The sequence below is a fragment of the Rattus norvegicus genome, chromosome 17 (genome assembly GCF_021556685.1).
Source record: "Rattus norvegicus strain SHRSP/BbbUtx chromosome 17, alternate assembly SHRSP_T2T, whole genome shotgun sequence".
Classification (NCBI taxonomy): domain Eukaryota; kingdom Metazoa; phylum Chordata; class Mammalia; order Rodentia; family Muridae; genus Rattus; species Rattus norvegicus.
Genome location: NC_141550.1, coordinates 55,829,733 through 55,844,296, shown reverse-complemented (window position 1 = coordinate 55,844,296; position 14,564 = coordinate 55,829,733). Strand labels below are relative to the sequence as shown.

Here is a 14,564-nt window from a genome sequence, read left to right as displayed (position 1 = left end):
GACCACCCTCAGTAGTAATCATAAAATACCAGCTCTCTACTCTTTTGCCAGCCAGGTGTGATTTAAGGAAAAAGTCTAGAACCTATAATTGAGGAACTTCACTCATAGTTTGTACTGATCTACCACCCAAACTCAACATTTTTGAAAATAACTTTATAGCTTGTTGAAGTCTAGGGCACTTTCTCTGTGCTTCAAGCTTTTAAAAGCCACAAGCAATTGCTACTCTTGAGTCAGAGGTAAGGAATGCATTATCTAGCATCATCTGGACTCTTCCATGGGTGACTGGCACTAACAGAATCCTTGTTATATTATCAAACATGCTTGTTTGTTTTCAGTAACATTTTTACTTGAGTTCTATTTATTAATAAAACCCTGAATTGTCTGCAAATATGACCTGCAGAGCAAACCCACAAGTGAGTCTGCAGTGAGTAGTACCGGTGACCCTATGCATAATAAGCGGTCCAAGATCAAGCCCGATGAAGACCTCCCCAGCCCAGGATCACGGGGGCAGCAGGTAAGGCACCCAGGCTTTAAGAAGAGCCTTTACTTCTCTCATAGTGATTTTGGGTCAGTTCCTAATCCTCCAGTTCATACACAACATTTTCTTACCCACTGTAATCTTGACATTGGTGCCGCATGACCCCATTAGGGATTGATTGAATTCATTTCTCTGGCAATGAAGGATGTTATGTGGGGTATGTTTTCCTCATAGGTGAGATAGCTTAGAAGTTTGAGCCACCACAGTCCATAGAGTGCTTGGTTAAACCCATCTATTTCTGTTCATAGGTATGATTAACCTCCATGACCTTGGGCCTAAATTCCTGAGCTTCTGACCCCATGCTTAAGCTCAGGCAGAGTTTATAATAATGTCCCCTTCATTAATCGTATACTCCACTTTTCTTATTTTGGTACTTCTTACTTGGTCAAAAAGCTTAGAGAACAGGAGAGACTAAAGCCCAGCCAAATAGGCTGATCATTTACATCTGGCTTTACCAAAGAACAGGTAGGGTATATCCAGATTGCCATTTCTTATGCTCTTAAGCCAGATAGGACAAGTTTAATCAGTGCTGTTCCCCCCAAGTCAGAGCTGATTGAAAGTCTAAAGGTTCATAAAGTGTGAACCTTGCTATCATCAGTATGGTTCAATAAATCCTTACTGAAGTAAGACAATGGGTCCCTCCATGAAAATTTTGAGTATTGAATTAGGTTCTGCTAGGGAGGGAGTTCTGAAACCATCCTTCTCACAGTTTGCTAGGGAACAAAGAACCTTGCTACTTACACTATGATGCATGCATAAACAGTTTATCATGTAAGCCTAAATCGGGACTCAGATCTGTCTGTCTAGCTAGTGCCGAGAATCCTAGAAACTCTTTGCATTGCGTTCACTGAGAAGCCACAATACAGGACTAGGAAAGTCTGTGCAGAGCATCAGATGTGCTTTCCATGGCCTCAGCCATGAGGCAGACAGACATTTCCCTGAAGACCTGGTGTTAAATCAAGAAGCCACGACCCCTAATAGAAAAGTCTACAAAGTACCTTTCACATCAGGGGGAAGAACTAAAAGTATTAAAATGCTATCTGCCTGCATTATAAGATATAGCAATAAATAAGCAGATTGAAGAGTATCCATACAAAATAGGGACAATTTGGAGTAGCAAATAAAAATCGCTACTCTGATGTTTTTTGTTATTTTACTTTTGCCTTGGATTTGTTTGCTGTTTGTCTTGTGTTTGTTTGTTTGATTAAGATGTCAGTTTGGTACATATTCTAGGCAGCAGGGACTGGTTTCAGCTTTTTTTCTTTCTTTTCCACTATTCCTGATTTTCTTTCTCTGTTTCTTGCTTTTGCCCTTACAGGAACAGCCGGAGGGAACAACCCTAGTCAAGGAGGAAGGGGACAAAGATGAAAGCAAGCAGGAGCCTGAAGTCATCTATGAGACAAACTGCCACTGGGAAGGCTGCACAAGAGAGTTCGACACCCAGGATCAGCTTGTGCATGTAAGTGACTGGTGCTCAGGGACGCAGCTTCCCAAATCAGCGACCTTTGCATGGGGTCAGCTTCTCTGACCCTGCACGGAGTCAAGTTTCTTAGCTGGCAGCACTGAGAACTGGAGGGGGCTTTATGATTTTCTGAGAATAAAGGAAATCCTGAGCCATGGTGCTTGACCTGTTCAGTCAGCTAAAGCTTAGTGTAAAATTCAATAAAGTCTTCAATAGAGAGTGTAATGACTCTGATCCTGTAAGCCAGAAAACACTATTTTGAGTTAGAGGCTTTGATGGTTATTGAGTAATAGTAAGCTGGACATGAATTATTATTAACCTTTTAACTAAGTTTGATTCCCCCTTTCAAGACCCAGTAACAATATAAAAATATTGCAAAAACAGATGGGTCTTTTTTTTTTCCTCTTGCAGACCTCAAAGTTTAAGCGGCCTCTTTTGTTTGTAGCAATGTAATGCTTTGTTTTTGACCTGAAGGCAACATTGTGGATTAAAGCTTGCAAGGAAAAAAACTGTGTTTTATGGTAGAAACCTCACAGAAGTCACATTGTGACATCTTTCCTTCTCTTACCAAACCAAGGCCAGGTATCTTTTGCTCACTCTCTAGTGTTATTTCTGAAGATGCGGTATACCCAAGGTTCCTTTGCTGAGACTTCATCATGCTTAGCTCAATCTCAGATCCCTGTAGAACCTTCTAGACAGATGGGACCAAAAACAACTGACATGGAACAGGATTTAGAGTGTCTGGAATAAGAAGATGTAGTTGGAGATGACTTCTCTACAGAAGCACCGTGTTCTGTTAATGCACTAAGGATGGTCTTATCAAAGAGGGCAGTTTCTTATGCTTCTACTATGATACAAAGGCTGATTAAGCATCCTTATAGTACAGTGCTTCTTAACCTTCCTAATGCTGTGACCTTTTAATATAGTCCTTCATGTAGTGGTGATCTCCCTAACCTCAAAGTCATTTTGCTGCTATTTCATAACTGTAATTTTGCTACTGCCATGAGTCATACTGTAAATATCTTATATGTAGGATATCTTACATGCAACTCCACAAAGGGGTTATGACCTACAGGTTGAGAACTGCTGCTGTACTGATTGTGTCACGTCCAGCACACCAGATTATGAGAAACCCCATACACAGAATGTTAGATTCCACATCTTACCAGCAGGGCCTCACCTCTTCTTTTTAAATTATGCCTCTTTGTATCCGTATAAATATAGATTTCTCAAGTACAGCCAAAAAAGTGAGTCAAATGTTTTTAATTAAGGTATATTTTCAGGTTTTTCCACACATGTAATTTGATGGTTTTTTTTTCCATCCTCTTTGGTTTTATTCAAGTATTATTTTTAAACTAAGTCTGGCTTAATGACTCTTTATTTGTGCTGACTGCTTTAATGGAAAGCACAAAGGCCTTGTAATATTAACAATGAGAAGTTAGGACTTTTTCCATGCCGAATTATTCTCAAGTAGTACCATATGCCAGGAACATTACCAGTGAGGATGAGGGGTATGGCGGCACCGTAACCGTTTTACTACTACACTGATACCAAGGCTGATTTGGGTGTTAGGCCTTTTGTCCTTTTTTGTTGTAAGGGTAGTGACTGTTGTAGCTAATTTACATAATCTCAACACCAAGATTCTTGTGCTGTCCCCATCGATTGGAACTGTTGTACGAGAAGGCTGCTTGAATGACCATAGTGTTTTACAGTTACATGGAACCCATCTCCCCTCATCATGGCTTCACACACAGAGCAGAGTGCTAAGAATCTAAACCACAGGGAGGAGATCGGTGTCCAGGTTTAGTCACAATCCAGTGTGGTACCTTTATAACCTTCATTTTAGTCCTAACTAATTTACCAGAGTAAGCAAACCGAATTAAGTGAACTGGATGTTATAACTAATAAACCTGTGGTTCATATACCTCCTATTTCTGGGTAATAATTCCACATGTATGCGTTTCAGTTGCTTGTACATTGCCTGTACCGTTCTTTCCTGCTCTGGGTGCTGCTGGATGCATTAGTGGTGGCTGTGGGCAGAATAGGTGCTTTATATTTTGTTAATTGAAGTAACAGGTACTTCACGTCTACCTAATTACTTTGGTGACAGATGGAATATATACTATTTGCAAAGCCTGTTTTTAGGGACAGAGGGAAGCCGTCACCATTTTGGTTTTTGACACCTCCCTTGGAGAACAGACATTTTCTTATTAGTCGGATTTTCATGCCACATACAACCAAGCGGCAAGGTGTTAAACCATTCTGCTGCTCTGCCTTATTTATAGCCATGACCCATTCTTTCCCCCCTCTTACAGTTAATAGAAAGATTCATGATTCTTCATGGTTGTCTATCTAGTGTCTGACAGTCCCGACTGCCTGCTAAAGCAAGTCACTATCTATAATTGATATCCTGCCGTGGAATAGGGTACTGGCTGCAATTGAAGGGCTTTGCTGAAAGCCCTTAAATCCTGACAAGTTCTCCCCTTGTTCTGCTTCAGTCGCTGAGCTGCAAGGTTGGAATTCCAGAGTTATTTGAACTTGGTGCAAAAGAGAGACATGTGTTTCACATTAGCAAATCTCAAAGTTGAAGAAGGGAATTAGGAACTGGCTGGCCTTCCCTGCCAGTAGTCTTTCTTCTAGTACAGTGCACACTGTGTTCTAGGGGAAAGATTACCTCTTCTGTTACTGTCTGAACAGATAGTCAGAATATTGCCTTTCCTCCTATTCCCTTTTATTTCAAGCCCCTTAGTTTCCCAGTGTTATTCTATATGTGCTGCAACAGGGATCTGTTATCACAGTGATGTGTAATTAATTTTATTTCACAGCAAGATAATTATAGCTGGGCCTAGTTGCTCTCAAGCTAGTATTAAATTTTCGATGAATTTACTTTTTTTTTTTAGCCAGAAACTAGGAAAGTGTAGATGTTTTTTCTGTTCACCAGGATTCTGATATCCTTTGACTCTTACTTGGTATCAGCTAAAATAGAAAGCAACAGAAGCACTAGAAGAGTATGTAGTAAAAAGTTAATTACAAGTCCTTTTGATTGATTGCATTTCTGATGGATTTGTCAAGATCCAAACCTGATTTCTGAAAGACATATATTGTAATGTTTCAGGGTAAGCTGAAATTCCATATTTCTGTTCAGGTTTGAATTTGCCAGATTTTACTATTGTGTCTCATGTTACTGAGGTCCCATGTGTGAAGTGTAAATACGCTTCTAAAGCCAGGCTGTGTTGGTTGCCCCAGACTTCGCTGTTTCTTATTTAACTCAGCCTGTGCCATGGTAAGAGGCCGCATCCACCTTCTAGACTTTGCCCAGCTCTGCTTCTTTCTTCGAATTTTGTCCTAGAAGTAATTCTACCCTTTTGGTTGTGGATTCACTCAAAATTTTCACAGCATGAAGCTCAAGGACGTCTTTTATTCTCTGAAACCTGAATGATTTAGTGGCAAATGATACTGTGTTCTCAGCAACACATGGCAAGCCTTCTTAAAATAAAACAAAAAGGAGTAACTGTAAAAGAGTTGTACACTTTAGAGTGGCCTTGCTCCTTGGCTCCCTATGCTTGTAAACATCATTGTTGAAATCTGAAAGAAGAGAATTGGAGTAGTCATTGTCTGCCTTGTCCAGCTTCTGAGATGGCACTGCCACTCTTAAACAAATCCACAAACTCTTAAACACTGCCCCTGAACAAATCTTCTCTAGTTTTGTTTAGGGATTAATACATACAAGAACTTTCCCAACAGTCTACAGAAAGTAAAATTAGTTCATAACAGTTTTATTCTCAATGTAATTTCTAGCAACATGCGCCAGGACGACCGTGCCTTGGCAAATACAAATGGTCAGGGTAGCATAAAACTGACCAGGAAATGGATTTATAATAACCTCTGACTTCAGCTGGGTGGCATTTAAGTCAATGTAATCCTGCATCTGCACCTTTAAAGCATGGTGCCTTTTTAAAATTTTTTTTGGTAGAATGATTAGCCACCTACCTGGATTATAAATGCTTTTTACATGCTGCAAATTTTGATCTCCAAAAGCATGCTGAAGTTCCCTCCTAATCACTTTGGCTGCCAGTTGAAAACAAATTCTGTACATTTACAGCATAAAAATCATTTTGATATCAGAGATTCAGGTGTAGAATTGTATCACACAGTAAAGCTTGATGTGAATACATTGTTTTCATATTAAATCCCCAATCCTAAATTTGTATTTCATATCCCTTGTCTAATTTTTATCACTATAGTAAGTTGCATCGAATATCTTTACCTGATACAAAGTTGGGTTTAAGATGTGAGAATGGTCTCAGATGTGAGGCAGAGAGAGATTGGTTTTGTGTCTAGAATCTGAAATGAACAAGTAGAGATTTTGATCTTATTTCCTTCTCCATGGAGTTGCTAGTTCTCCTGCTCTAACTATTTAGAAACTTGGTATGTAAAATACAGAATAAAAGCTACAAACTTCAGAGTTACTCTGTAATGATTGTTGCCTTAAGGGTCTTGTTTTTCTATGAAGTTAGTGACAAAATTTTCACCTGCAGAAAGCATTTCCATCTAAATATGTCTAAGAGATTGGAATGAAGGGGCAAGGAATGAGGGTTGTGTGTTAAAGCGACCCATGGCCTCAACTAGATTCTGAGTAGCAGCCTCATCCCTTCTCTGCTTCAGGATGCTCTCCCAGGTACCTCGTGACTCTTTCAGACATTATTTTCTCACTTCTCAGAATGTGAAACAGTTGTGAAAATAAATACTGTGCCCAATGTCCAAGGCCAAGCAGACATCACATACTGGGCCTGGTGAGAAACAGACATTGGGTCTAAATGAGGCAATTCCAACTCCTGTTCATTCTTTGATGACTGGGTTAGAAAGGATGGCACAATGAATCTGTTGGTCTTTGGGGTTCTTGTGTCCATTCTAAGGCTCATTTTATATTAATTGTTGCTGGACTCAGACTATATGGGCTAGGGAATGCTGTGTCCTCCTCAGTCTCAGCACTGGCGTTGGCCTCCTGGACTCTTAAAGACTGATCAGCACATTTGGAAAATATAGATAAGACAACGAAGAAATGTTTCACCTATCGTAAAAATTGCCTTCAGTATAATGTTAGTGATTCTTCCCATGAAAGAGAAAAGTATAGGGCTATTTAGAGGTTGTTACAGCAGTGAAGTTTGTTTTTGATTGCCCTTAGGGGGTCTCCAAGTAGAGATACCAGCATGGAATCAGGATATGAAGGTTGTGGAACCAACTTCCCAGTTCACAAAGCCTCCTCAGAGAAGCGGCATGGGCTCTGGGCCCTAATTCCTAGTACCTATGTACTCCTGACCTTTAGGAGCACACTGTAGGTTCCAGGGTCCTGGGATGCTCTTGGGAAGACTTTCCTTAAAGTACCACTAAACCGAAGCCCTAGCCGTCAGCTCTGCACTGGACCGTCTGCTGCAGACGCCATCCTACATGCTGTAAGATTTCGAAAAGCATTTTTCCTACTACGTTCCTGTAACACCTCATCCCTAATTGGCATAACCAGAATTGTCTACACATTACTGGCTGTAACCTGGAAGGCAAAGCGGCCTCCACTTGTCCCCAAAACTTCCACTTCCAGTGTTGGTAAAACTCCTACTTTGGAATGTTCAGATTAAAAAGGAAGGATGGCTGACCTGTTGTTTGTTTCGCTTTGTTTGGTTTGTTTTTTTAATCTTTGGTAAAATAAAAGAAAAGAAAGAGAAAAGAAATCTACATGTGGGCTGCTGGGCAGAGGTATGATATCCGTGTATACAATGGCAGAGTGATTTGGAAATTACACTTGCTAAGATTGGTCACTCAGTAGTCCTCAGCATGACCCACTGCCAGCCAAGCCTCTCTTCTCTATGAAACACCCCCAACATTGTTTTTCTGCAGACCCAAGGAATTACTCAGACTCTAGCCTCTGAAATAACTGCAGTTGAGGTTGGAGATCCTGTTCCTGCTTTGTCATAAACCTGTTCCAAGAATGTGAAGCCATTTCTAATGTAAAGACTTTGAAGATTCAGGGACATTTATGTTTTTCTGAGGTTAGCCAAATACTGCTATTTTTCTATAACAATTAATGTCAGCAAGAAAATGTAAAAGAGCCTTATCCTCAGCAGACCTTATATAGGACGAGAGCATGAACTTAGACCAGCCTGCTCCACCCCTACATTGTCAAGTCACAGGTAAATTCTGAGAACTACACATAGCGAGGTAGACATGTTGTTCCTAAAGGTGCCCCAAAGTGATTTCTTCCGTCACCTACAGCTTTAATTCCCATGTCTCATATTTCAAGCTGTCATAGTTTTTAACTTATTTGTTCCTTTTCTAGTTTGACTTTGAGAGATTAGGATAAAGTGGAATAATTCAAGTATATTCAAGGATATTAGTTTTTATTCAGAAAAAGAAATTGAAGCTGTTGGAGACAAAGTTAATGAACTCAAGTGAACTGAATGGTGAGGCCAAGGAAATCTTTCCCTTTTGTTTCATCGAATAGAAATAAGTAGTCCACTAATTCAATCTCTTAGGCTTCCAGCCTAGGCTGCTGATCCCACCTACAAACGTAGTCCACTCCCTGGTGACCACTGCAAATTGTAAGTAGTCTCCAGAAGGAAAAAGCTACATGAGTGTCAGGCGTGGGGAACTGGGACTAACACACTCACCTTAGTGTCTTTGTTTTGGGGTAAGAAACCACAAGGTGGCTTGTGTTGAAGTACTATCCACATGCAATCAGGATGTTGGGGAAAGAAGGCAGACATGCTGAGGAGTAAATGAACGGTCTGTAGAGATAGGTTAAAACAGTGTCCTGAACATACAACAAGTAAACTCAAACAGGGAAAGTCTGAAAGATGCTTAGTATTCTATGTTAAAATAGCAGGAAGGAGTTAACAGTGGAGTATAATTATATCCATATACATACCTAATGCACTAATAGGCTGGGTGGGTTCTTTGATATTTCCTTGATTTAAGAATAAAATGGCAAAATGGTTTATTTTATGCATCTTAGAGAAAGAGTGGCAAGCATCAATCTTTATGAGCAGTGGAAGAGTAGGGGGAGGTGAGGCCACGGAACAAAGGGATGGGGTTGCTGGGCTTCTATTCTAGGTGGAGCACTGGACTAGGAACCTTCGCTCCCATTTTAGGTGGAGTAAGAACAATCTAGTGTTTTTGATGAGTAAACTTGCTTCCACTGTGCAGATCTTTAGAAAGTCTGCAGTTGAGCACAGCTTTGCAAAGCCTTGGTAGCCATTGGCATCCCTGCACTGAAGAGGCCATGCTTAGGGTAGGACAGCATCAGAAGGGAAGCCTACAGTAGGGATTATTTAAAATTCCTCATAAAATCTTAAGAAACAGTTTAGAGATGTTTCACAGTTCCGAGCAGCTTATATGGTTGTTACAAGTGTCAGTCACAGAAAAGTCACCTTGAAGCTGGTTTTGTACATGGACTGAGTCCTCATTTTGGTTTGTGCTTATTACTTAAGGATCTTGAGTTTTTTTAATTGGTTGATCAGGGATTGGAAGAGAAGAATGACAGTTGAACTTTCAACGCTACCTCCTGTAGTGAGTCACATTTTCAGTGTCAGTAGGGGTTGTGGGGATCATTTATGTATTTCATTGTTCAATGTTTCTCTTCTTGGTACACCTTCTTTCCCCATTTGTACTTAGAGCCTTGAGTTCTGTGAGTGTCTTATATTACTGCACAGGATTCTGTTGATGTCTCTTAAGGACACATCATCTCCCTATACCCCACCTTGGTTTTTGTTTCATACAGCCGTGCTCCCATTTTCTAGAGAGTAGGACATGACACACAGCAAAGTGGTCGTGGCTTATGAGAAACAGGTCTTCCTGGTGGCTTTTCCTGGAGATATTGAATGTTCTCACACTTTGCTCAATACAGCTTCCATAGCAAGATAAAGCAGTCAAGGCACAAAGGAAACACAGCCTAATAGTACTCCTCCTCCTTGTGTTTAGCAGAGATAAACTTCAGTGGAGTCTCAGCGCTGAGCCATTTGGCTTCTGGCAGCAGCTTTAATTGGTAAAATGCATATTTGATTTTATTTTTCTTGATCAGGAGGGGATTATTCTGTTATCAGAGCAGAGCATCTTATTTCAAGATGAAAAGCCTTTACGGAATTACAGATGCCAGTGCTTGTACAAAGGTTTTGTTGGCGATTGACAACTCAAAGAGAAAGTATGATTTATTAGCCTATAATGGCTAACCCTAAGCAATGGTCTAGGTCTACAGATTGTGAAATTGCTCATGTGAACTGCCTTTTTATGCCACTCAAGCCCCAGGTTATGCAAATAAATGTAGAGTCTGCACTACACAGAATGGCCTAAGAAAAGGAAGAAAGAAATGAAGGCAGAGGTAGGAAAATGGTAGTTTCTAATATCCATCTTGGTGTGGTGCCTTTTACAGTAGTTTGGCTGATAAGCCTGCAGAGGAAAGATTAATAACGAGGCTTGTCGCTATCAGTACCTGTTTGTCGATTCTCTGTAACAGGGCTGTCTGTCCAGCATGGAAATTATTGATTAAATAAAAATTGCTATTAGATTGTGATGTGATCCATAATCACAAACAATGGTAGACATTCCTCTTTCAGATCTTCAGCCATGCATCAAGTTGTTGCTTTTTCTCCCTCGCCGTAATTTATATTGTGCTGACATTTGGGCTCATTAGGTTTATCCTTGCTGCTCCAGGCACAGGCAGGGTGACTGCTGGAAGAGGGGAGGGGGAGCCAGGCGAGGACCAACCTGGGCAGAAACCTGGCTGCTGTGTTTTCTGGGGTAGCATGGGAGCTACGGAAACTTGTTCTCTACCTCTTTGTGACAAAGAAAAAAATGGTCATGGTCTTGAGTATATAGGTATATGAACTAAGTGTAGAAATCAATACATACAATAAATCACAATGTATATTAAAACACTCCCTTGATACACATATAATTGTATCACTTATCAAACAAGAAAGTAAATTTGCATGTAATGAAAGATATTTTCCATAATAAATTTATGTTTGCTGAATACTTGAAACTTAAGGGTTGCAGAATGTCTTCAACATTTAATATTTTAAATTTGCAATAATAAGTCATGAGAATTCTACTTTGCATAGCCCGATATATAGTACAGAATGGCTTAAGTTTTGTTCAGGCCCAACTCAGACATTGTTTAGAAACTCTGTCCTAACCCCAAGCCAAATTTACTTAACAATATTTGTGTACAATTCACGTTAGCAGTTTAATCAGGATTTTTAAAACCAAACCTTCTAGTTTAATAAATATTATAAAGGTAATAGAAAATTACTGAAAAATCATAGTAGAAAAATATTCCAGAAATTCTTGTTATTTTTAAATAAATCATTCTGTTTGTATAGGAAGAAAATTTGGTATGTTTCACAAAAATACTAATTCGTAAAGTTCTGTGCTTGCACATCTGAGCAGAGGTGCTTTAGGCAGTGTGTGGTGTGGTGTGGCCATGTGCTATGCCAAGTTCAGTGTTGTCGCTCAGAACCGAGACAGTAGAAAAGTCGCATCACAGGATTTGGGTGGCCACTGCCAGAAACGCTTTAGGTTCATTATGTGTTTTTGTTTGAATTAATTTTTTGATAATTTCAGATTGCTAAAGTTTTTGCTATTGCCGATATTTTGTGACTCTCACATTCAACTTAGAAGTTCATTTATGAATACGTGAGAATAAAGAGGGCAGTGCCTGCTGCCTCGCCCAGCTCTAAATGCTCAGTTCAGACTTTGTGTGCACTCAAATATTATGCACCCATCACACCTATTGGTGTCCTCCATGTTATCAACACACCCCAAGGATGCGTGTATCTGTGAAAGACCTCTTGTTCCACTCTCTCTAAAACTCAGAATATACTTTCTATTTCTATGAATATTTATTCTGGGTATTTTATTTAAATTGATTTATGTAGTATGTGACAGCCTGTGTGTGCTTTTTTTGTTAGTTTGTTTATGGTTTGGTTTTGATTGTTTTAATGTAGAACAGAGTTTTCAAGGCTTATGCATGCTGTGGCCTACGTCAGTGCTTCATTCCTCCAACTAACCCATTAATATTTCTTCACATGGCTCCAAACACTTTATCTTGATGCAATTGATTGAGATAAATATTAGTATTGTTTCCAATTTTTGACTAATGTGATGTTATGGATATGTTGAGCAAGTTTTATAGTCTCAATTATTTTGGCAATAGCCCTCACAATGGGAGTTACCTCTAAGAACTGCCAAATAAATGGCAATTTTCAAGCACCCTGTGTTGGCTCTGCCTTTTTGAATGGTGTCACTTCCAGGGTCACTAGCCTCTTAGATGTATTCTGCAGTGTGCCTCCCTGGGCCATACACTTCCTGGGCAGTGGGCCAGGTAAGTTATAAGGAACTTGTATCCATACTGCCATCTACGAGTTTCCAGACATCATTCAGCATAAATTTCAACACATCCACTGTGGCCACTTCTCTTAAAATGGTGTTGAGCTACATCAGAATAATACAAATATAATATTCAAAGTATTAGATAATGTGGGAGGAGACAAATGAAATAGACCAGTAGAATGACAGAATTTTGTTTCTAAATGGTTGTTTGGGTAAGGGGTAAGGGTAGCAGAGTTCAGGCTCTGGTCAGTAGAAATAACCATAGCTTGCAGAAGCTAGACTATGGGTGTCCCTCAACGAACTCTAATTTTTACTCCTTCTCCCAAGAACTATGATGTCTGGAAAGTCCCCTAACTTGATAGTGGGTGGTTTAATGCTGATTAATTCTCCACTCATATACAAATCATCTTTTGCTGATATCTTATTTGTTAATCATTTTATTTGTAAATGATAGTCCCCTTCCTGGTTACCCCTCTACAACCCCCCATTCCATCCCCCATCTTTCCACTTTCCTTTGTCTCTATGAAGGTGCTCCCCTACCAACTCACCCACTCTTGCCTCACCCCTCTAGCATCTTCTACACTGGGGCATCAAGTCTCTCTCCTCTCTCATTGATGTCAGATTCAGATTCAGCCGTCCTCTGCTGCATATGTAACTGGAGCCATGGGTCCCTCCATGTGTACTCTTTGGTTGGTGGTTTAGTCCCTGAGAGCTCTGAGTATCCGGTTAGTTGATACTGTTCTACATAATGGTGTTGCAGTCCCCTTCAGCTTCTTCAGTCCTACCCCTAGCTCTTCCATTTGGGTGGTCAGGCACTATTGAATGGTTGGCTGTGAGTATCTACATCTGTATTGGCCAGGTGCTGGTAGAACCTCCCAGGGAACAGCCATATCAGGCTCCTTTCAGCAATTGCTTCTTGGCATCAGCAGTAGTGGGGGTGGGGGTTGATTCTGCAGATGGGATGGATCCCTAGGTGGGCAGTCTCTGCATGGTGTTTCCTTCAGTCTTCATTCTACAGGAACATTTCTGAATTAAAAATTGTGAGATGCCTGGGTGGCCCCATCTCTCACCTGGGGGCCCTGCCTATCTAGTGGAGGTGGTCTCTGCAGGTTGTATCTCCCCTTTGTAGGGTATTTTGTCTACAGTCATTGCCATTGGCTTCTAGGAGCCTCTTGCTTCCCTGGAGTCTAGTGGCTACCCCCAGTTCTCCATCCCCCACTACTACATGTTTCTATTCAATTTCCTGAACCTCTGTACTTCTCTTCTGTCCCTTCCAATACCTGATTCCGCCCCTGTTTCTCCCTAGCCCTCCCTTCTCCCTCTCAGGTCCTTTACTCTCTCTACCTCCTGGGATTATTTTGTTCCCTGTTCTAAGTAGGACTGAAGCATCTACAGCTTGATCTTCCTTCTTCTTAAACTGCATATGGTCTGTGGCTTTTACTGTGCGTATTCTGAGCTTTTGGGCTAATACATACTTAATAGAGAGTATATACCGTGTGTGTTCTTTTCTGTCTGTGTTCGCTCTCTCAGGATATTTTCTAGTTCCTTTCATTTGTCTGCGAATTTCATGAAGGCATTGCTTTTAATAACTAAGTAGTACTCCATTGTGTAAATGTACCACATTTTATTTCAGGAATTCAAAGTCCATACTAAACATAATAAACACAATATACAGCAAACAAATAGCTGACATCAAACTAAATGGAGAGAAAATTGAAACAATCCCATTAAAATCAGGGGCAAGACAAGTGTGATGGTTTGTATATGCTTGGCCTAGTGAGTGGAACCATTATGAGGTATGGCCTTGTTGAAGTAGGTGTGTCACTGTGAGTGTGGCTTTAACACCCTCCTTTTAGCTTCCTGGAACTCACTATTCTGCTAGCAGCCTTCAGATAAAGATGAAGAACTCTCAGCTCCTCCTGCACCATCCCTGCCTGGATGCTGCCATGTTCCCCCCCCCGCCCTTGATGATAATGACCTAAACTTCTGAACCTGTGAGCCAGCCGCAATTAAATGTTGTTCTTATAACAGTTGTCTTGATTATGGTGTCTGTTCACAGCAGTAAAACCCTAACTAAGACAACAAAGCCACCCACTCTCCCCCTATCTAGTCAATATTTATTTTATCATGCTTTTATTTGTTAAGTTGCTAATATGGATAATCTCGTATGGAATGTTGCAGATG

At 40.4% G+C, this 14,564-nt stretch overlaps 1 protein-coding gene across 2 annotated transcripts in view; it reads left to right on the top strand.

Annotated features, from left to right (window-relative positions):
* Gli3 (GLI family zinc finger 3) overlaps positions 1 to 14,564 on the top strand; it is a 274,470-nt gene that overhangs the window by 199,829 nt on the left and 60,077 nt on the right. For both annotated transcript variants that reach the window (XM_087589731.1, NM_080405.2), the window contains 2 exon segments: positions 401 to 514; positions 1,857 to 1,997. In XM_087589731.1, the coding sequence (XP_087445857.1) occupies positions 401 to 514; positions 1,857 to 1,997 (255 nt within the window).